This window comes from Cervus elaphus, chromosome 25 (genome assembly GCF_910594005.1).
Source record: "Cervus elaphus chromosome 25, mCerEla1.1, whole genome shotgun sequence".
NCBI lineage: Eukaryota > Metazoa > Chordata > Mammalia > Artiodactyla > Cervidae > Cervus > Cervus elaphus.
The window spans coordinates 42,146,499-42,168,096 of NC_057839.1; the positions used below are offsets into that span (position 1 = coordinate 42,146,499).

A 21,598-nucleotide genomic window follows, 5' to 3' on the forward strand; every position below is an offset into this window, starting at 1 on the left:
CCAGGCAGAGCTCCTAAAACTCAAGGCCGACTAGCTGTGAGGCTGCAATGGGTCGGCATACAACAGACCCCTCAAAGACAGGCATGTACCTCTCCCTTCACTTGATTTGTGTCTAAGACAAAGCAAGCCCTGTGCTAGGTTGGTGGGCACCAAAAGATGTTGATGCAGGTGTTTACCAGCTGAGACCAAGAGAGATGGGGATATTAGCTGTGTCCATAAAAGCAGCATAATCAGAGAAGACAGTGGATTTGGTAGCCACTCTCTGTTTGAAAAGAGTCATCAGTCCATATCTGACATTTTCTCAGTCACCTGTAACTAAAGTCTTGGCCTCACTATTTTCAGAATTCAGTTCCCATAAGGGTGGTTATCTTTACCTATCTCTGTACTCTAACTACCAGAATTTTCTAGTTGAAGGTCATCCTATAAGATACCACCAGTGCTAGAAGGAGATGGATACTGGGGCCAAAGTCCGGAGGCTGATGGATGGGAGATGAACTGAGGCTGGAGCCTGGTAGACACAAGAAGGAGCCTTGACAGAGGAATTCCAAGTGATACAGGCTGAATTCTGGGGACTGGAAGTTGGCCCTAAAGGGAGTCATGTAGTAGCTATAAACTAGCCTCCACGATATCCACTTCCTGGTCCCTGGAGCCTGCAAGTGTTACCTCATTTGGAGAAAGGGCCTTTGAAGGTGTAATTAAATGGAAGGGTCTTGAAATGGGCAAGTTATGCTGAATAATTGATTTGGATCCTAAATTCCATCATAGTATCCTTATAGAAGCAGAGGGAACTTCACACACACACACACGCACATACACAGGAGAAACAATATGAAGGTGGAACAGAAAGATTTGAAGAACTGGAGTGACGGGCCACAAGCCAGGGAGTCCTGGCAACCACCACAGACTTGAAGATGGAAGGAATGGATCTTCCCTAGAGCCTCCAAAGAGAGTGCAGCCCTGCCAACACCTTCACTTCATCCCAGTAGTGCTGACTTGTCTCCCTGGCCTCCAGAGCTATAAGAAACTCCATTTCTTTTGTTTTTGCCACCAAGTTTGTGGTGACCTGTTTTCCAGCAGCCCTAGGAAAGTAACACAAACAGTGTACTAATTAATGCCAGTGTACTAATTAATGCCAGCATAATGTAAAGCGGGAGCTTCCCGGGTTGCCCAGTGGTAAAGAATCAGCTGCCAGTGCAGGAGATGCAGATTCGATCCCCGGTCGGGAAGATCCCCTGGAGGAGGGCATGACAATCCATCCCAGTATTCCTGGCTGGAGAATTCCGTGGACAGAGGATCCTGGCCTGCTGCAGTCTGTGGGTCACAGAGAGTCGGACACAACTGAACACACACATGCACACACAATGTAAAAGCAAGGGAGAGGAGAGGCAATCTCTTCACCAAGTCATAGAAGCACCAAACCTTGGAAAATAAGTAACTAGAGCTTTCTCAGGATTTTTTGGAATAGCACAAATAGCACAAATATGTCACTTCCTAAGGAAGCTTACAGCCAGGGGAGCTATATGAGACATGTACACCAGCAAGACAGAGCAGTTGTCAGGGCTGGGACCAGCAGTCAAGCACCCAGATTCCTTGCCCAGGGACCTGATCACTGTCCATGGCCCTGTCCTCTTTGGAGCTCTGTGGTTAATTAACATTGCTTTAGCTTGCACTTCTAAGAGCAGCATTGTTAGAACAAGGTAAATGATGTGCATACTAAGTAGCTTCAGTTGTGTCTGACTCTTTGCAACCCTGTGGATTGTAGTCCGCCAGGCTCCTCTGTCCATGGGATTCTCCAGGCAAAAATAATGGAGTGGGTTGCCATGCCATCCTCCAGAGGATATTTTGACCCAGGAATCAAACTCAAATCTCTCTCTTTTTTAAAAATTATTTATTTATTTTACTTTACAACATTGTATTGGTTTTGCCATACATTGACTTGAATCCACCATGGGTGTACATGTGTTCCCCATCCTGAACCCCCCTCCCAACTCCCTCCCCCTCATATCTCTTATGTCTAGTCTCCTGCACTGGCAGGCAGATTTCTTTTTACCACTAGCGCCACCTGGGAAGCTCCAAGGTAAACAATATTTTGGGCTTTTCTCTGGAATGCTTCCTAAGCTGAGTGCACTGATGCAAAAAGATTCAGCACAAAATTTTAAAATGGACCAATTCCACAGCCTCCTGTCACAAAATCAGTAATGAACCTCTGGTATTACTATCTAGAATAGAAGTGTTGGTGGCCGCAAATAGGTAGTAGGCTGTCCCACTCAGTACAAATGTGACATCCAGTGCTTAGGTTTTCTTGGGGAGCTGATGATCATTTTTGCAGCTGCTGCTTCTGCCACTGCACATCATTGCACTTCAAGGGAGGGAAACAATACATCCTATGCCCAATTTCTGCTGTTGTGTTGGAAACATAATTTCCTCCAATTCCTTCCAAACAATTTTAAGATCATACTTAAAGAATAGCAAAGCATATGCAATTTGACAACTCTTTTTAAATTTTTATCATTTAGTAGCATTTTTGTTTGTTTGTTTTGATTTCCCTCTGTCTGATATCCATTTCCCAAGATCTGAGTTTCTTGAATTTCTGTACATGATTAATGCCTGGGCTCCAGCTTATGGTCCTTAAAAATCCTAAAAGTAGAAGATCAAGCCTGAATTTACCCAGTTCAGACCTCAGGCTAAAGCACAGCCATTGGAGAGAGATATTAAAGATCCCAGTAGCATTTTTTTAACTTGAAAGTAGAATGTCTGCCTTTGGTTTTGTTTTTATACCCAAGGTCACACACACATACCTACATATATATATACATACATTTATGTTAAAAATTTATGATTACCTGTATTGGGATGGGTTACTTGACCCCAGATAGCTAACTTTAATGAAAGTTCTTTCTAAACATTTATTTGTCCTCATATTTTATATATATATATATATACATATACACACACATATATATATTCCTTTTGCTGTATCTGTATTGGTTTATTTAATGCCTCAGGACTAAAATCTTTCTCAAAAGTAAACAACTAGCAAATTCACCTGTAGTGCTGCTATTATGCAGTTCATTTTTGTTGAAATAAGTAAGACTCTCTAAGGTCAGAGATTTTGACTCCTGAAGATGTTAGGTAGATACAACACATAACAGGTACAATTTCTGAAAATGCATTCTAAAGTAGCATGTGTTGTGTACTCAGTCATGTCCAACTCTTTGCAACACCATGGACTATAGCCTGCCAGGCTTCTCTGTCCATGAAATTATCCCGGCAAGCAAAAACCATCACAATATTGTAAGTAATTATCCTCCAATTAAAATAAATTGATTTAATAAATATTTTTTTTTAAAAAAAGGAATACCGGAATGGGTTGTCATTTCCTACTCCACTAAAGTAGCATGTGATAAGTTAAATAGAATTTCATGAAATAGTCCAACATAATGGATAATTTATAGAAGTCCTTCTTGTTTATTATTGTGTTTCAGCTTCCCAAAAGATTCATGATAAAGTTGGGAGGTAGGGGGTAGATATTATCCCCAGATGGTAATGAGGTAGAGGTAACTAACAATTTTAAGAACCTACTGTTTTACTTTTCTCTTATACTTTATTTACTTAATTATTGATGAACCTACACTGACATATCATAATTTCCCAAAGTCCATAGTTTAGCAAAGGGTTCTCATTCTTGGTGATGTACATTCCATGGGTTTTAGCAAATATATAATGACATTACCCATTGTAATGTTACCATACAGAGTATTTTCACTATCTAAAAATCTCCATGCTCTGCCTGTTCATGTCTACTTCTTTCCTTTGGCAACCACTGATCTTTTTACCATCTTTATAGTTTTGTCTTTTCCAGAATTTCAGATAGTGGGAATCATACAGTATATAACCTTTTCAGATTGTCTTCTTTCACTTAATAATATGCACTTGAGGTTTCTCCATGTCTTTTCATGACTTGATAGCTCATTTCTTTTCAGTGTGAATGTTATTCCATTATCTGGATGGACCACAGTTTATCAGTTCACCTTCTGAAGGCCATCTTGATTGTGTCCAAGTTTTGGGAATTATGAATAAAACTACTGTAAACATCACTATGTGGGGTTTTGTGTGAGCAAAAAGATTTCAGCTCCTTTGGATAAATATCAAGGAGTTTGATTTCTGAATTGAGAACCCACTCTACTTCAAGCCTTTTCCATGTTGCCAAGTAATTTATTCATGTTAGCAACTCTGATTGGTAGATACTTTTATGCCATTGCACAGATGAGGACACTGAAGTCCTCAGTCAGTCAGTCAGTTCAGTTCAGTTGCTCAGTCGTGTCGGACTCTGTGAGACCCCATTAATCGCAGCACGCCAGGCCTCCCTGTCCATCACCAACTCCCGGAGTTTACTCAAACTCATGTCCATCGAGTTGGTGATGCCATCCAGCCATCTCATCCTCTGTTGTCCCCTTCTCCTCCTGCCCCCAATCCCTCCCAGCACCAGGGTCTTTTCCAATGAGTCAACTCTTTGCATCAGGTGGCCAAAGTATTGGAGTTTCAGCTTCAGCATCAGTCCTTCCAATGAATATTCAGGGTTGATTTCCTTTAGGATGGACTGGTTGGATCTCCTTGCAGTCCAAGGGACTCTCAAGAGACTTCTCCAACACCACAGTTCAAAAACATCAATTTTTCAGCACTCAGCTTTCTTCACAGTCCAACTCTCACATCCATACATGACCACTGGAAAAACCATGGCCTTGACCAGACGGACCTTTGTTGGCAAAGTAATGTCTCTGCTTTTTAATATGCTGTCTAGGTTGGTCATAACTTTCCTTCCAAGGAGTAAGCGTCTTTTAATTTTATGGCTGCAGTCACCATCTGCAGTGATTTTGGAGCCCCCAAAAATAAAGTCTGACACTGTTTCCCTATTTCCCATGAAGTGATGGGACCAGATGCCATGATCTTAGTTTTCTGAATGTGGAGCTTTACGCCAACTTTTTCACTCTCCTCTTTCACTTTCATCAAGAGACTTTTTAGTTCCTCTTCACTTTCTTCCATAAGGGTGGTGTCATCTGCATATCTGAGGTTATTGATATTTCTCCTGGAAATCTTGATTCCAGCTTGTGCTTCATCCAGTTCAGTTTCTCATGATGTACTCTGCATATAAGTTAAATAAGCAGGGTGACAATATACAGCCTTGACATACTCCTTTTCCTATTTGGAACCAGTCTGTTGTTCCATGTCCAGTTCTAACTGTTGCTTCCTGACCTGCATATAGGTTTCTCAAGAGGCAGATCAGGTGGTCTGGTATGCCCATCTCTTTCAGAATTTTCCACAGTTTATTGTGATCTACACAGTCAAAGGCTTTGGCATAGTCAATAAAGCAGAAATAGATGTTTTTCTGGAACTCTCTTGCTTTTTTGAAAGTCCTCAGATTCTTCCCAAATCACTTAGCAGAAGTGGTAGAGTCTAGATTTGAACCTGGATGAACCTACTGAGTGTTCTGTGCTGGTACTAGTACACCATGCTGCTGCCCAGGATCTCAGGGTGAGCACGTTTTGGTGATGAAATCAGAAATCCAAATTTAAAATATTTCTCACACATTAAAACACAATGAAAAAGTTATGAACAAGCAGAAAGTAACTTCAAAGCTAAATCATGCCTGCAAACTCACAAGGGGATTAAAGAAAGGAAATTAAGTTAATTTGCTTTTTTAAAGAATAATAAATGTCAATGGCTATCTTAATATTATTTGTCTTTGAAAGACTAGTCCAGTAGTTTCCTTAGATATGAATTTCAAGTTGCAACATCTTCCTCTGTCACCTGATTTTCATGCTATCTGAAAAGTTCATACCATTGTTCAGGGCTGTCATTTCTGCTCCTAAAATGATTTCATATGCAAGATTTAATCTTTTTATTTCTGGATTATTGTCTTTCAGTAACAATTTGCTTCTATACCCAATCTGGACCTTCTGTGTTCTTTCCCAAATGGGTACTTAAGACAGATTTTTTTAAAAGGATTTAATAAAAAGCTTCTGTTAATCTTAATGTAAGAAATCTGTGTTATATGGTCATTGGCTTCCAGAATGAAAGTTTGCACGGCACCCTCCAGGATGCGGTAGCCTGTCAAGAAAGAAATTCTTTGGAATTGAAAGTGTATCTGACTCCAGAAAGAGGTTATTTGAGTCTCTTCTCTCTATGGTCTTCTCTCTTAACTTTGGTTTACAGGAAAGCAAACTTCTGCCAGGCTTCAGCTGTGATGGTGCTCTGTATATTTAAATGCTCCATAAATTCCTATAACAGGGCTTTCCAGCTTGGCAGCTGCATGTAGGTTTTTGTGCAAAAAGAATGCCTCATGATTTAAATCCAGGTTTCTCAGCCTGAGAACTAAAGACATTTTGGGCTGGCTGATTCTTTGCTGTGGGGGCTGTCCTGTGGCTTGTAGAATATTTCTCAGCATCCTTGTTCTCTATCCACTAGATGCCAAGAGCGCACCTCCCCAATTTGTGACAACCAAAAATGCCTTCAAACATTCCCAAATGTCCCCTGGGGAGGTGGCTGTGGGAATCTCCATTGGGTGAGAAGCACCAATCTATTGTTGTTCAGTGACTCAGTCATGTCTGACTCTGTGCGACCCCATGGACTGCAGCACGCCAGGCTTCCCTGTCCATCACCAGCTCCCAGAGCTTGCTCAAACTCATGTCCATAGAGTCAGTGCTGCCATCCAAGCATCTCATCCTCTGTTGTCCCCTTCTCCTCCTGCCTTCAGTCTTTCCCAGCTTCGTGGTCTTTTCCAATGACTCTGCTCTTCACATTGGATGGGCCAAAGTCTTGGAGCTTCAGCCTCAGCATCAGTCCTTCCACTGAATATTCAGGGTTGATTTCCTTTAAGATTGACTGGCTTGATCTCCTTGCTGTCCAAGGGACTCTCAAGAGTCTTCAGCACCACAGTTCAAAGGCATAAATGACAAGAAGGGGGTCATTAAGACTGGGGAAAGTCCACGGGAGTGGGGAGAGGAATGAGTGTGGTGTGAGCGGGGGATAGCAAGAAAACTAGAGAAAATCAGGGGATGAACAGGATGCAGTGAGAATGTGGCTACACTGTTATAAAGATCAGTGAAGCATACTGTAATTTTCGTATGAATTATATAAGATATAGGAATGTGTGTGTGTTTCAAGACCGTCAAAGAGCTTATAGTTACCCTGGAAAAGCTTACTGTACTTTGGACATCCTTCAAACAGAAGGATCTGTATCTTCTACCCACACCCATACCAGTACTTGCTCAGGAAGTTCTGACTACCAATAAACCAATAAAATACAAAATTAAATTTTTTCTGATCCTCATTACTCAGAAAACTATAAGTCTTAATCTGAATTTTTAAATGCTTGCTTAGAATAGAAATTTCCTTTAAAATATCAATTTAAAAAAAATCAATTTTTATAACTACTATCTTTGTCCTAATCTTTGTCCTAATAGCATACTAAATCTACAGAGTCCATCCTTATAGAAAAAACTTCAAGATAAACAATCAAATTCATTTATCTGATGTCATAACACCATGCATGTGTGCTAAGTCACTTCAGTCGTGCCCACCACTGTGAAATCCTATGGACTGTAGCCCGCCGGGCTCCTCTGTCCATGGGATTCTCCAGGCGAGAATACTGGAGTGGGTTGCCATGCCCTCGTCCAGAGGATCTTTCCAATCCAGGGATCAAACCCACGTCTCCCACATTGGCAGGCAGGTTCTTTACCACTAATGCCACCTGAGAAGCCCATCATAACACCAGTGGTTTTTAATCCTGACTCCATATGAAAGTCATCAAAGAATTCTTAACACTGATGCCTTGGCACTAACCTCAAGAGATTCTGGCCATCCAGTATAGCAAGGGAGCCTGAACTGAAAGCTGATACCTTTTTAAAGATCCCCAAGTGATGATACAGTGAGAATCACTGGTATAGGCGAGATCCTTAGGACTTTTACCTAATACCTGGAATGTTCAGACTGACTAATTACAGAGACAGAAAAAAAAAAAACCCAGTATAAGAAAATGCATGGTCAGTTATCCACTTGTACTTTAGGCATGATAGATATCATGGACATTCTGGCAAGGGAAAAATTAATAGCAAAAATAGAAAAAGTTGGATTAGATTGTTGTTGATTATATGCTGATTAAATGAGAAAGGTTGCCTTTCGGGGGGGTGGTGAATAAATGCGTGGTCTGGGCCTTTTGTCCTACTGAGTTCTTGGAATGTTATACTGTGCTTCTAAGCTATCACTCAGAGCGCGTAAACAGTCTTCTGTTATAAATCTCCTATAAATATAAATATAAAACAAGATTCTTTTATAAATCTCCTCGAAGAGGTAGGATTATAGCAGACACCAAAAATAATGAGTTGGACAACAGAGAACAGTGTGGCAATAGCTCCCGAGTCCTGGACCTTTGCAGGGAAATAAAGAGGGTGGATTTCATCTTACACTAGGAGCAAACGTATGCAAGATGTCCCCAGGAGTCTGTGAAGGCAACTTCAGAAAGAGAAATGAGGAAGTCTATTATTACCTTGTAGTAACATAGCTGAAAGCCTTGTAGTAAGTAGTTAGACAAATTAGACTTTCAGTCAGCTCACATTAAGGCCCTTCCAGAATGGCATTTGCTTTAATTGATAGTGTGTCTGGCCTCCCATAGAAATGTCAGAGGTAGGACAGAGTAATTAGATTAACACAGAGGGCATTTATTTGGTGTCACATCATATGGTCCCAATATTAGCTCTTTATCTACACAAGATGACCAGATGTTAAATACCAGGGACTAAATAAGTAATCTTAATTACTTATAACTGAAGAATATAGTAGAATTGAGGAAAAGCTTTCTTCTAGTATTTTTAACCAGAGATTAAAAGTATGAGAGTCAAAGAAGTTCTACTCAAATCTAATATTTTGTAAACATAAGTAATAGTACACAGTTTAACTTGCTTCAAAATTTGATACTGTCTCAAGGTCAGAAGATTTCTTTAAAGTCAAGAATGAAGGAATTCACATGCTGTACTGTTTTCCCATGAAAAACAAATATTCTATTTTATTCCTGCATGGAGGGATGAATAAGCAGACTATGCATCTAAGCAGTGGTGGACCCAAAGTGCACTGGGTCAAGACACCTGTTCTGTATTTGATATTGAGGAAGATTTGAACAATGATGAAGAAGGAGGAAAAGAGACGGCTCTGAAGAGGGTTCCTTGGCACTTTCAAAAGTGACTTTAGTGTAACCACTGGGCCCCACATCCTAGAACCTTGAGGCCATCAACCATGATAGCAGGCAGAGGAAAATCACACATCTTCATTTTTCCATAGAGAATCCAGGATATTAATTTAGCCAATAGTTTCAACAATTCAACTTATCAAGAACAGCTGACAAAAAACCAAGAGATTATCTTATTTAATATTTTTCTTGTTTTCCTACTTCTTTCTTTTAAAGCGACCAGTGAGAATATTCACAGGTAGACTGAAGGAGATGGAGGAGGGAGAGAATGATGACAATGCCCCTGACTGATCATCTTCTACATAACTGAAAATTAATTAAGTGCATCATATTGAAATAGAAAAATATTCAGTTAGGAGCCAGGAGACTTAGATTCTAATTGGATTTTTTTAGTCAATAGCAGCAGTTAAAACAACAATAATTACAATTACAAATGACTGAGCTTGTGTTATGTCAGGCTCTGTTCTATGCACTGTACATAAATTGGTATTTCAGTACATGAATGACACTCATTTAAAGTCAATATTGTTACAGCCATTCAACAGATGTGGAGAGTAAGGCTTAAACTTGCTTGAGGTTTCGCAATAGAAAATTGGACCTCAGTTTTCTTGTCTGAGAAAAGAGGGGATTTGGGGGGAGGGTTGTTTTTTCATTTAAAGACATGCTTGCTTATCCTCTACTTAGGCAAGTGTTCTGTGGAGTTCCCTAGCTGTGATTGAACAAGCTAGCCATGGCCCTGTCTGCAGAGCGCCCTCTACTGGGCTGAAACATCTTCGGGGACCTCCCAGCTCTGTAATCAGCATTTCTGCTCCGGATTTCTATCCAGTGGTTGAAGTGTATGTTTATTGACTCAGGCTAATCTTTTCTCACATGTCCCTGTGTGTCTGCAGGTGGTGGGCAGGGGAGTGGGAAGCATGTTCCGCGACATGTGGGCCCCACGGAGAGAAGACGCGAACAGTGCTGTGCATCCAGACCATGGGCTCAGATGAGCAGGCTCTCCCCGCTCAAGACTGCCAGCATCTGCTAAAGCCCAAGACCCTCGTGTCCTGCAACAGAGACATCCTGTGTCCATCAGACTGGACAGTGGGCAACTGGAGTGAGGTGAGCCCAGGGGCTAAAAGGGACACCGGGGTTATTCATCCTTCATTAGCCCTCTCACCCATCCTCCTCTTCTAAAATTTTTTCTCAGCCCCACTTCTCTTAGAGACCAGATTCGGGGCAGCAAAACTAATTTCAGACTCTACCTCCTGATGAGGCCCAGAGGATATTACCTGGCTTGGGTAGGAATAACCCAAGAACTGTTCAGGCTAATTGAGGATGAACTCTCATCATGGATGTTTTAACTGGGAATACAGAGATTTAAGATGAAATTCACTTTTTTGGTGCAAGGCAGTGTTTCTCTTTTCTTTTTTTCATTGAACTACCCTGGTGGCTCAGACAGTAAAGAATCTGTGTGCAATGAAGACCTGGGTTCGATCCCTGGGTCAGAAAGATCTGCTGGAGAAGGAAATGGCTCCTTAAGAGCCTCCTTTTTAGAGGCCCTTTCCTAACTGTCCTCCTCCCTCATGACTTTATTTTTAAGGAGGGAAGTGGTTTTTTTTTAATTGCATTGAGATATAATTCACATACCATAAAATTCACCCACTGAAAGTGTACAAACAAATGCTGCTGCTGTGGCTAAGTCACTTCAGTCGTGTCTAACTCTATGCGACCCCATAGACGGCAGCCCACCAGGCTCCCCCATCCCTGGGATTATCCAGACAAGAACACTGGAGTAGGTTGCCATTTCCTTCTCCAGTGCATGAAAGTGAAAAGTGAAAGTGAAGTCACTCAGTCTTGTCTGACTCTTAGCAACCCCAAGGACTGCAGCCTACCAGGCTCCTCTGTCCATGGGATTTTCAAGGCAAGATTACTGGAGTGGGGTGCCATTGCCTTCTCTGGTACAGGCAAATGACCTTTAGTATATTTGCAGAGTTATACAGTCATCCCCACAATAATTTAAGAATGTTTTCATCAACTCCTAAATAAACCCTGCATGCATTAATCATCATCCCAGCTCCGTACCTTCATTCCCCAGCCCTCAGTTCAGTTCAGTTCAGTCGCTCAGTCATGTCCAACTCTTTGCAACCCCATGAATCACAGCACGCCAGGCCTCCCTGTCCATCACCAACTCCCGGAGTTTACTCAAACTCATGTCCATCGAGTCGGTGATGCCATCCAGCCATCTCAGCCTCTGTTGTCCCCTTCTCCTCCTGCCCCCAATCCCTCCCAGCATCAGGGTCTTTTCCAATGAGTCAACTCTTTGCATGAGGCGGCCAAAGTATTGGAGTTTCAGCTTCAGCATCAGTCCTTCCAATGAATACCCAGGACTTATCTCCTTCAGGATGGACTGGCTGGATCTCCTTGTAGTCCAAGGGACTCTCGAGAGTCTTCTCCAACACCACAGTTCAAAAGCATCAACTTTTCGACACTCAGCTTTCTTCACAGTCCAACCCTCACATCCATACATGACCACTGGAAAAACCATAGCCTTGACCAGATGGACCTTTGTTGGCAAAGTAATGTCTCTGCTTTTTAATATGCTGTCTAGGTTGGTCATAACTTTCCTTCCAAGGAGTAAGCGTATTTTAATTTCTTGGCTGCAATCACCATCTGCAGTCATTTTGGAGCCCAAAAAATAAAGTCTGACACTGTTTCCACTGTCTCCCCATCTATTTCCCGTGAGGTGATGGGACCAGATGCCATGATCTTAGTTTTTTGAATGTTAAGCTTTAAGCTAATTTTTTCACTCTCCTCTTTCACTTTCATCAAGAGGCTTTTTAGTTCCTCTTCACTTTCTGCCATAAGGGTGGTGTCATCTGCATATCTGAGGTTATAGATATTTCTCCCAGCAATCTCCCCAGCCCTAGACAATCATTAATCCACTTTGTATTTCCAGAGATCTACCTTTCTGAACATTTCATATGAAAGAATTATATAATATGTGATCTTAGGACAGATATACCATATATTTATTTATGTACTCTGTATATATCTGTGCTTTAGACATAAAGAGGGTGAGATTTTTTTTTACTCACTCCACCCCAGAACCAGTCTTCATTGCCCCCACTGAGAATGAATGATACTATGTGATACTTAGTTTCTATGCAGAATTTCCTGACCAGCTGCAGATATCAAAACTGTTCATTTGTTGATAATATATGATTCTAAAAAAAAAAGAATTCAAAATTTTGTATAAGCAAAGGTACCATCTCTGAAGATAACTATTTGAAAGCAGAAAACACTCATTTGAATACAACCATTTTGATAACTGTATTTCCAAAACTATTTAATTAGCTCATAGTCACAGTTTAGGTTTATTTAGCTTCTGCATGCATGTGTGCAAAGTCACTTCAGTCATGTCCAACTCTGCGACACTATGGACTATAGCCTGCCAGGCTCCTCTATCAATATGATTCTCCAAGCAAGACTACTGAAGTGGGTTGCCATGCCCTCCTCCAGGAAATCTTCCCATTCCAGGGATTGAACCCGCATCTCTTATGTCTCCTGTACCACTTTAGCATTTGCACCCCCTGGGAGGCCCTTATTTAGCTTCTAATTCTGTATATAATACTCTCAGGAGCAGCTGGGTGGAAATTAAAAAATATATTATTCCTTTATTGTAATAACTGCTAATCAAAAGGGAGGGCTAGGACCCCCCAAAAAAGAAAGACAAAGGTGTACATGCAAAGAAAACATCTACAACCTAATACAGCCGTGTTGCTGGTATTGCACTGATTCATGTGAACACATCAATAACAGGCCAGGGTATTCCCCTGCTGTTCCTGGGAAGGTATAATCACAGCCTGTGGCTGGCCTGACCTATTAGTCCACTGCCAACCTCGATTGCTGTAAATTACAGTGTTGTCAAAATAAGGCTGAATGGGGTATTGTGACTGGTCCATTAAAACTGTTTACCAAAAGTGCGTTGGCTGCATCCAAAGCAGTTAATAATTCTTGTCATGTAGAATTTACTAATTGCCAGAATCTTCATGCTTTTTCAAAGGACCACAATTACATATTTGGCTGAGGAGTCCTTTTCATCATTGTGTTTCTGTTTCTGGGGAGCAAAACGATGGGCCTCACTGGACAACAAGGGACTGAAATGTTGGCACAAAGTGATGAGTGCTCGGGTCTGTTGTTCTGAACAGAGGGCACTGCGGAGTGTAGTGATGGCAGATGTGGAATCCAGTGTCCAGTTCCCCTGAGAAGCTGAGCTGCTGCCTTCATTTAGAGATGTTGGGAGCGGCGCTTTTAGTTAAATCAGCATCAGAATATTCATTGAGTGGATCTTCCTTTTTTCCCCTCTGCTGTCTTGCTAATGTCTGTACACACTCGCCCTCTAATGAGCTTTGCTGAAGCATGAATGTCTTTGACATTCTATACTGGGAAATGTTTTAAGAGATGATACAGTGTTCAAAAAAGAAGTCAGCCAATAAACTTAGAAATGATAAAATCAAGAAAGCAGTAATTTTTCCTACAATTGCACCCAACTGATTAAGAAAAATATGTACTTACTTTTCAAATAAAGGGCCATAAAATGGGGGGGGGGGGTGTTATATAGTGACTCCTGCTACACGTAGTATTTATGGTCGGATTTCGTCTTGAGATCAACTGTGATGCTTTTAGAAGCCCATAGAAAGGTCCGCCATGGGATGACCAAGGTAAGAAGAAGAAGAGGCAAATCCATGAGATGCCCTTCCTGTCAAGAGACCAATGAGGGGAGGGTGGGCTTATCTGTGCCAGGCTGGCCCACTCCTCCCTGACCCAGAAGATTTCAGAAGGAGGAGGTCTCTCCCTTCCCAGGGAGAGTCAGTGGCTGCCCCCAAAGACAGCTTTCCTGCTCCCTGTGACCAGCCCCTTCCCCTCTAAGTTCATATTCTAGACACCAGACTCCCACCCCCAATCTCAGGAATCAAGAATCTTATTCTGGTTTTTCCCAGCCTACTTTCTGGGCTTGGAGGGTCCAGAAGAGGGGCTCTATTGTAAATGAAGATAAGTATCAAAGTTTCTGTGGCTCCCACTAGATACCCCACTTCAGTGACATGCCTTTTGAGAGGTGGCCAGTCTAGTGGTGAAGAGCATGCACCTCCCTCTACCAGGTCCAAATCCTGGCTTTGCCACTTAACAGATGTATGAATTTACTCCCCCTGTGGTTACTTTTATCTTCCTGTGACTTATTTCCTCCGTCTCTAAAGTGAGGATAACAGTAGTGCTTAGACTCTAGGGAAGTTATGAGGATGAAATGAGCTAATATTCCTAAAATTCTCATAAGAAGAATACCTGGCACATAATAAGCTCTATACCTATAATCATTTTTTGGTAAAGTGAATAGATGGAATTAATAAGAATGTCATCCATCTTTTGTTGGCTGCTTTCCACTCTATTTAAATATCTCACTTAATTCTTGAACTCTATGAGTTTGATTTTAGTTCTTTAATTCCCATATTTCTCCCAGCAGTTAGATTAATAGATTTCCTGGGATAGTAATTTTCCTAGGTTTTCCAGCCTTGGCAAGCTCTAACTGAGCTAGTGTTAAGCCTCTCTCAACCTTTGCTCATTTAGAAAGACAGGATTATCATAAAGTTTGATAATAATCCATGTGAGCCCTTCACATAGTGCCTAACAAATAGTTAAGTGAAAATGAAAGTGGCTCAACTGTGTCTGACTCTTTGCGACTCCATGGACTGTACTGTCCATGGAATTCTCCAGGCCAGAATACTGGAGTAGTTAGCCTTTCCCTTCTCCAGGGGATCATCCCAACCCAGGGATCGAACCCAGGTCTCCTGCACTGCAGGAGGATTCTTTCCCAGCTGAGCCACCAGGGAAGCCCAAGAATACTGGAGCCTTCACTAAATGGGAACTTTATTATCAGGCAAGAAGACAAGGGTCTGTTTTCCATATTACTCTTACTTTTCAAGCCTTGTCCAGTCAGTGGTGCCCAAGTTCCCTGACAGAATTGATCTGTGGTCCTTGCATTTTCTTTAAAAAAAAAATTTATTGGAGTATAGTTGATTTACAATGTTGTGCCCGTGTCTACTGTATGGCAAAGTGAATCAGTTGTACATGGACATATATCAACTCTTCATAAGATTCTTTTTGCAAATAGGCCATTATAGAGTACTGAGGAGAGTTCTCAGTGCTATAGAAACCCACTCCAGTGTTCGTGTCTGGAAAAGCCCATGGACAGAGGAGCTTGGTGGGCTACAATCCCTAGGTCTCACAGAGTCAGACACGACTAAGCGTGCACACACACACACACAGCAGTGTTTATACATCAATCCCAGTCTCCCAATTTACCCCTCTCAACCCTTGCCCCTGGCAACCATGTTTGTTTTCTACATCTGTGACTCTATTTCTGTTTTGTAAGTTTATTCGTACCCAGTTTTTAAGATGCCATATATAAGCAGTATATAATATTTGTCTTTCTCTGACTTACTTCACTCAGTATGACAATCTCTACATCCATCCACGTTGCTGCAAATGGCATTCTCTCATTCTTTGTTATGATATTCCACTATATGTGTGTACCCTAACTTCTTTTCCCATTCCTCTGTTACTGAACATGTCCTGGCTACTGTAAACAGTGCTACGGTGAACACTGGGGTGCATATATCTTTTTGAATTACAGCTTTCTCTGGGTATATGCCAAGGAATAGGGTTTGTTGGGTCATATAGTTCTTATATCAAAAAAACAATCCAGTTTTTAAAAGTGGGCAGAAGATCTAAATAGACACTTCTCGAAAGAAAACATATAGATATGAAAAAAATGCTCAACATCACTAATTATTAGAGAATTGCAAATCAAAACTACAATAACGTGTCACCTCACACAGGTCAGAATAGCCACCATCAAAAAGTCTACAAATAATAAATGCTGGGGAGAATGTGGAGAAAAGGGAATCCTTCTACATTGTAGGGGGAACGTGTATTGGCCCCTGCATCTTCATCTAATTCCCTCTCTGAGCTCAGAGTCCTTTTATGCAGGGGCACGTGGCTTAGCGACTGCAACGTTTTCATGGACCCACAAAAGTGTTTAAAATCTGAAAAGTAAAACTACTGTGTTGCTCCAATAAAGCAAAGGACACTGAAAAATCAGAAATCAATATTTAATTACATATTAAAAATAAGGATTATCAAGCATATAGTATGTATATTAGACACCTTTGTAGGTATTACCAGGCTTACCAGGTGACTCAATGGTAAAGAATCCAACTGTCAATACAGGAGACCCAAGAGACATGGGTTTGATCCCTGGGTCAGGAAGATCCCCTAGAGGAGGAAATGGCCACCCATTCCGGTATTCTTGCCTGGAAAATCCCTGGACAGAGGAGCCTGGTGAGCTACAGCCCACAGGGTCGTAAAGAGTCAAACACGACTGAGCACACAATGGCCTTATTAGCCCCATTTCACTGGTAAAGAAAGAGAAGCATAGAGATATTTAGAAACTTGTCCAAAGTCACACAGCCTTTAAACAATGGAGCCAGGATTTGACTGCTGGCAACAGAGCTTTTACTCTGAACTCTGGCGTAAAGCCTCTCAAACATCTGCAAAATGTAACAACATGACAGCTCTCAGTGTTCATAAAAAATGTATTCTGTTTAGGAAACAATTTGTAGACTGGCTTTTCTCACTTTGCTGGAATTCCAGACTATGTGTAATGATCACAGAGAAATCAGAACCACTCATAAATTAAATGAGTGGTCCTCACCAAATATTTTCAAAAGCAAAAGAATGAAAAGCTTTTCAAATTGTTTTTACAGAAGAAGATTATATGTCACTTGAGACGAGAGATGGTTTTTAATATATTGGATGGGCCTTAGGGTAGAGCCTCAACAGCAGACATGCTCAGGGTCTGCAGAGATCTTTAATCTACTCTCTTTGTGCCTGACCAAAGCACACAAACAAACAAATGAATACAACAGTTAATTAGCCCAGCTCCTGAGAGTTTATTAAGTGCAAAGCTGTTCACATGGGTTTTGGCTTCCACGTGTGACCGGGTAGACTAAATGTTTCATGATCAAGCTCTCTTGGCTCTTCAAACAGAAAGCACTGCAGCAAATGCCCATGGTGTATCTGTTGCTAAATGAAAACAGGCACACACAACTCATGTGAAGAGCCACAAGAGTTCCTGAAAACTGCAGGGAGACAGCCCGGAAGGTGGGAAGACATGGCTGAGTCAATTACTCTCAGTATTCCCCAGTTTCATTCAAGGTCCCGGACAGTCATGTGAGGCTGGACACCTGATGCTTCAGCCTTGACTGCCTGCTCTTTTGGCGTGTCACCTCTGCGAGTGCCGGCATCTCAGTTCTTCCCAGATGCCAGCAGCCCATGCTCCGCCAGGTTTCCTGGAGAACACACGCGAGCACCCTTGTCTGAAACAGCTACTCGAAGAAAACCAGTTGGGGGTCATACTGATTCTCCTCCGAGCTGTATATTTGCTTGCTAGGACTGCCTTAACAAAGTACCACAAACTGGGCACCTTAAATAATAGAAATGTACTGTCTCACCAATTTTGTAACATTGACTGAAAAAATGCAAAGCCTCAAAGTCAAGAGTTATGTTTTATTTGGTGGACAGAAGGGAGGCATCAAGCCTGAGATGCCACCTCTCAGATAGCTCTGAGGGACTGTACCAAAGAGGAAAGGGAGGAGCCAGAATATAGAGGTTTCTCAGGTGGCACCAGTGGTAAAGAACCCGCCTGCCAGCACAGGAGACATAAGAGATGCAGATTCAATCCCTGGGTGGGGAAGATGCCCTGGAGGAGGGCACACTCCAGTATTCTTGCCTGGAAAATCTCATGGACAGAGGAGCCTGGTGAACTACCGTCCATAGGGTCACAAAGAGTTAGACATGACTGCAGTGACTTAGCGTGCATAGTTGACTTCCATTGTTGCACAAATCAGAAAAGAGTCACAGGTGTAAAAATCAAACTTGTGGTCATTAAGGGGGAAAGGCAGGGGACGGATAAATTGGAAGCTTGGGATTGACACTGAGGTTTTTGCAACAAAGACTAGGTAGTTGGAACTCAGCAGATCCCAGCGAGATATGAACTCACGACCCCTGGTTTACAAGACCAGTATTCTAACCCCTGAACTATAGGGCCTCATATCTAAAGATTAGCATTAATTAAAGAAAACCAGATGTCTCAAGTTAATGAATTTAGTACTTTTCTATGTATGAGAAGATGCAAGAGTCTGGGCTCTCTGAAATCATGCCTCTGATGTACACCTTAGCTATCTGAGTCAGGGCCCTGCTCTTCCCCTTCTTGAGTCCCCTCAGGGCTGGCTGGGTTTGACAACTGCAGCATCCTTTATTTACTGCCATGACGGGCAGCAGTTTTCATTCGCAATAACTGGAAGTCTAAGAGTAAGGTGTCCACAGAGTTGATTCCTCCTGAGGATTCCCAGGTGGCACTAGTGGTTAAAAAAAAAAAAAAAAACCCACCTGCCAATGCAGGAGACATAAGAGATGTGTGTTCGATCCCTGGGTCAGGAAGATCCCCTGGAGCAGGGCACAGCTGCTGTGTTCTTGCCTGGAAAGTCCCATGGACAGAGGGGTGTGAGAGAGAAATGTTTCCATGCTTCTCTCCTGACCTCTGATGCTTTGCTCACAATCTTTGGTGTCTCTTGGCTGATAGATGATGCATCACCATCACCTCTGCTTTCATCTCCATGTGGTGCCGTCTCTCTATGTGCGTCTCTGCATCCAGATTTACCCTTTTCGTGAGGACAATGGTTATACTGGATTAGGGTCCACCCCAGTGACCTCGTTTTACCTTGACTTCCTCTGTAAAGACAGCATCTCCAGATAAGACCACATTCTGAGGCACAAAGGAAGCGGGGGACCAGGAGTTAAGGCTCTATCTTTTTTGGAGGGGACACAGTTCAACCTGTAATAGGTCACTTACTTTCAAAATGATTTTAGTATGAGATTAGAAGGACTAATGGTGAAGCTGAAGCTCCAATACTTTGGCCACCTCATGAGAACAGCCGACTCATTGGAAAAGGATGCTGGGAAAGAATGAGGGCAGGAGAAGAGGATGACAGAGGATGAGATGGTTGGATAACATCACCGACTCAATGGGCATGAGTTTGAACAAAGTCCAGGAGATAGTGAAGGACAGGGAAGCCTGGCGTGCTGCAGTGCTTGGGGTCGCAGAGTCAGACATGATTGAGCAACTGAACAACAACAACCAATCATTCATTTATCACTTCCTGAGACTATGTATTGGCTGTTTCCCTACTCATCCCTTTAACCCAACCTCTCTGATAAACCCCAGCTGTGTTTTTGAATAAACTCTCTTTTAGCATGACAGCTCTGAGCCAATTGCAAGCCCCCTCCCCCACAGCATCCCTCGGGCAGAGGGAGTTGGGAGTTGACTAATTTAGCAGCAGACTTCTTTCTCAGCAGGCTCCCCCCAGAGGCCTTAATCTCAGAGTGATGGCAAGTGAGGGCAAGATAACTCCCAGGGAGGACATTCACAGATTGACAAACTGTTTGCCTGGTACAGAGTTCAAAATTATAAGGCAAGAAGGGCGTAAGGTAATCATCTCAGAAACTGGTTTTGAGGATCCTGAAACTAGCAATTGAGATGAGCTCTAAGTGTGGCGCTGTGTCCTGCATTTATCTCATCTGAAGGGCTTGACAGCTCCTAAGGAGATAAACACAGTTGGAAGATATACTAGGAAATGCGTGGGCTGAATACAAAACAGTACCACTTGTTCTGCTGCGACTAGGAGAAAAACCACCTGAGTTTTTAGGCTCCGTATACACAGTAGACAGTTCACACTGACTGCCTCACTGGACATAATGTGCCCCAGTGCGAAGGAATGGTGAGCATCGATTATTTGAAAGATGCCATGTCTACTGGGTGAGGAGAGTGGATGGGTTTGAATAGTAGGTCAAGAAACATGTAAACTCCCCAGACGAGGTATCTGGGTCATGAAGTTTTTGAGTTGCCAGTTGGGAATGGGGCCCATAGTTACAGATCACCTGCTTTTTCAAGAGAAGCTAAAAAACCTGGAGTTTTAATATGGAATCTTCTCACTTTAAAATGTTGCCTGCTAATTCTATATTTGTCTTTTGTTATTTGCTTGTTTCTTTTGAGGTTGAGCAGACCAAAGAATACATGCCCATGGGCCATAGGTACCTCTTAGGCTGCGACTTTGGTGTTTCTGTTCTAGAATAATCTTCTGTTTTGAAAGACCAAAACCTAATGTGTTTTAATTAAACTATCTAGATAGCAATTATTTACTCCTGCTTTATTCTTTTAGGCTGAACAAATTCATAGTGAATACAATTATTTAATACTTATAATTTGTAAATTAGAAATAAAAACATATCTATTGGCCCTAGGAAACCCAAATTCAAAAAAAAAAAAAATCCAGCAATAAACTAATGGGAATATGCGTCTCCGTGGTATCTTCTAGACTTGTGCCTGCAACCACTTTATTTACACAGATGCTCACTTCACAGCATCCTGCAAGATAGGTCTGTGTGTCACTCTGTGCTTCAGAGGGATAGTAGAAATTGGGGACCCCCATGCCCTTTGTTATTATTACTATTATTACTATCAGCATCGTTATTATAACAGTGATAATAATGCCTTCCAATTCCCAGTTGTCTCCTATATATTATGCACTATGTTAAGATTGCCGTCTTGTATAATATATCGTCAGTCTTGAAAGGTTATTATTACTTTCAGTTTCTAGATGAGGAAGCTGAACTTAGTCCCTACATCATGCCTAGAGTTTATAATGGCATATCAGGTGCTATTTCTTACAGGTTTTATAACTTTTTAATTTCATAGTTCATCATGGGGTGGAGGGCACACATGCATATCCTTCTGGATTTTTAAAAATGCTTGTAAAGTTGTAGAGTAAATTCTGTGGGTTTTAGAGATGTTGCAAATCAAAATAAACCAAAAAAGGTTACAACCAGAGAAGAAAAAAAATCAGAGTTTCCTACTTTTAGCTATGTCTACTCTGACATTTCTTGGAAAGAAAACGCAAGGCAGGGTACACCTGCTTGGTATTAGGGTTATCCAGGTCCTGATTTATGAATCAGTTCTCAAATTGGAACCCGTCTGAGGCAGCCAGCATGGAAATATGTTCAGGCATACCTAGAGTATTATTTACTTAGACTGATACAGTTTTACAAAGTGGAGATTTGAAAACACTAGGAGTTCAGATCAGTGGAGAAGTGACTCAGGATGACTAAAATGAATGCAGCATAAAGTCTCTTCATACACAAGAAAAGCAGAAACATTGTAGCAAGCCAGAAAAATAAAAACCCACAGGCTGCACTTTCCAGGCT

At 41.8% G+C, this 21,598-nt stretch overlaps 1 protein-coding gene across 3 annotated transcripts in view; it reads left to right on the plus strand.

Moving 5' to 3' along the window:
• The window catches only part of ADAMTS12 (ADAM metallopeptidase with thrombospondin type 1 motif 12), a 378,754-nt gene that overhangs the window by 306,210 nt on the left and 50,946 nt on the right, over nt 1-21,598 (plus strand). For all 3 annotated transcript variants that reach the window (XM_043887193.1, XM_043887192.1, XM_043887194.1), the window contains one exon: nt 10,132-10,342. In XM_043887193.1, the coding sequence (XP_043743128.1) occupies nt 10,132-10,342 (211 nt within the window). The remainder of the gene's footprint in view (nt 1-10,131; nt 10,343-21,598) is intronic.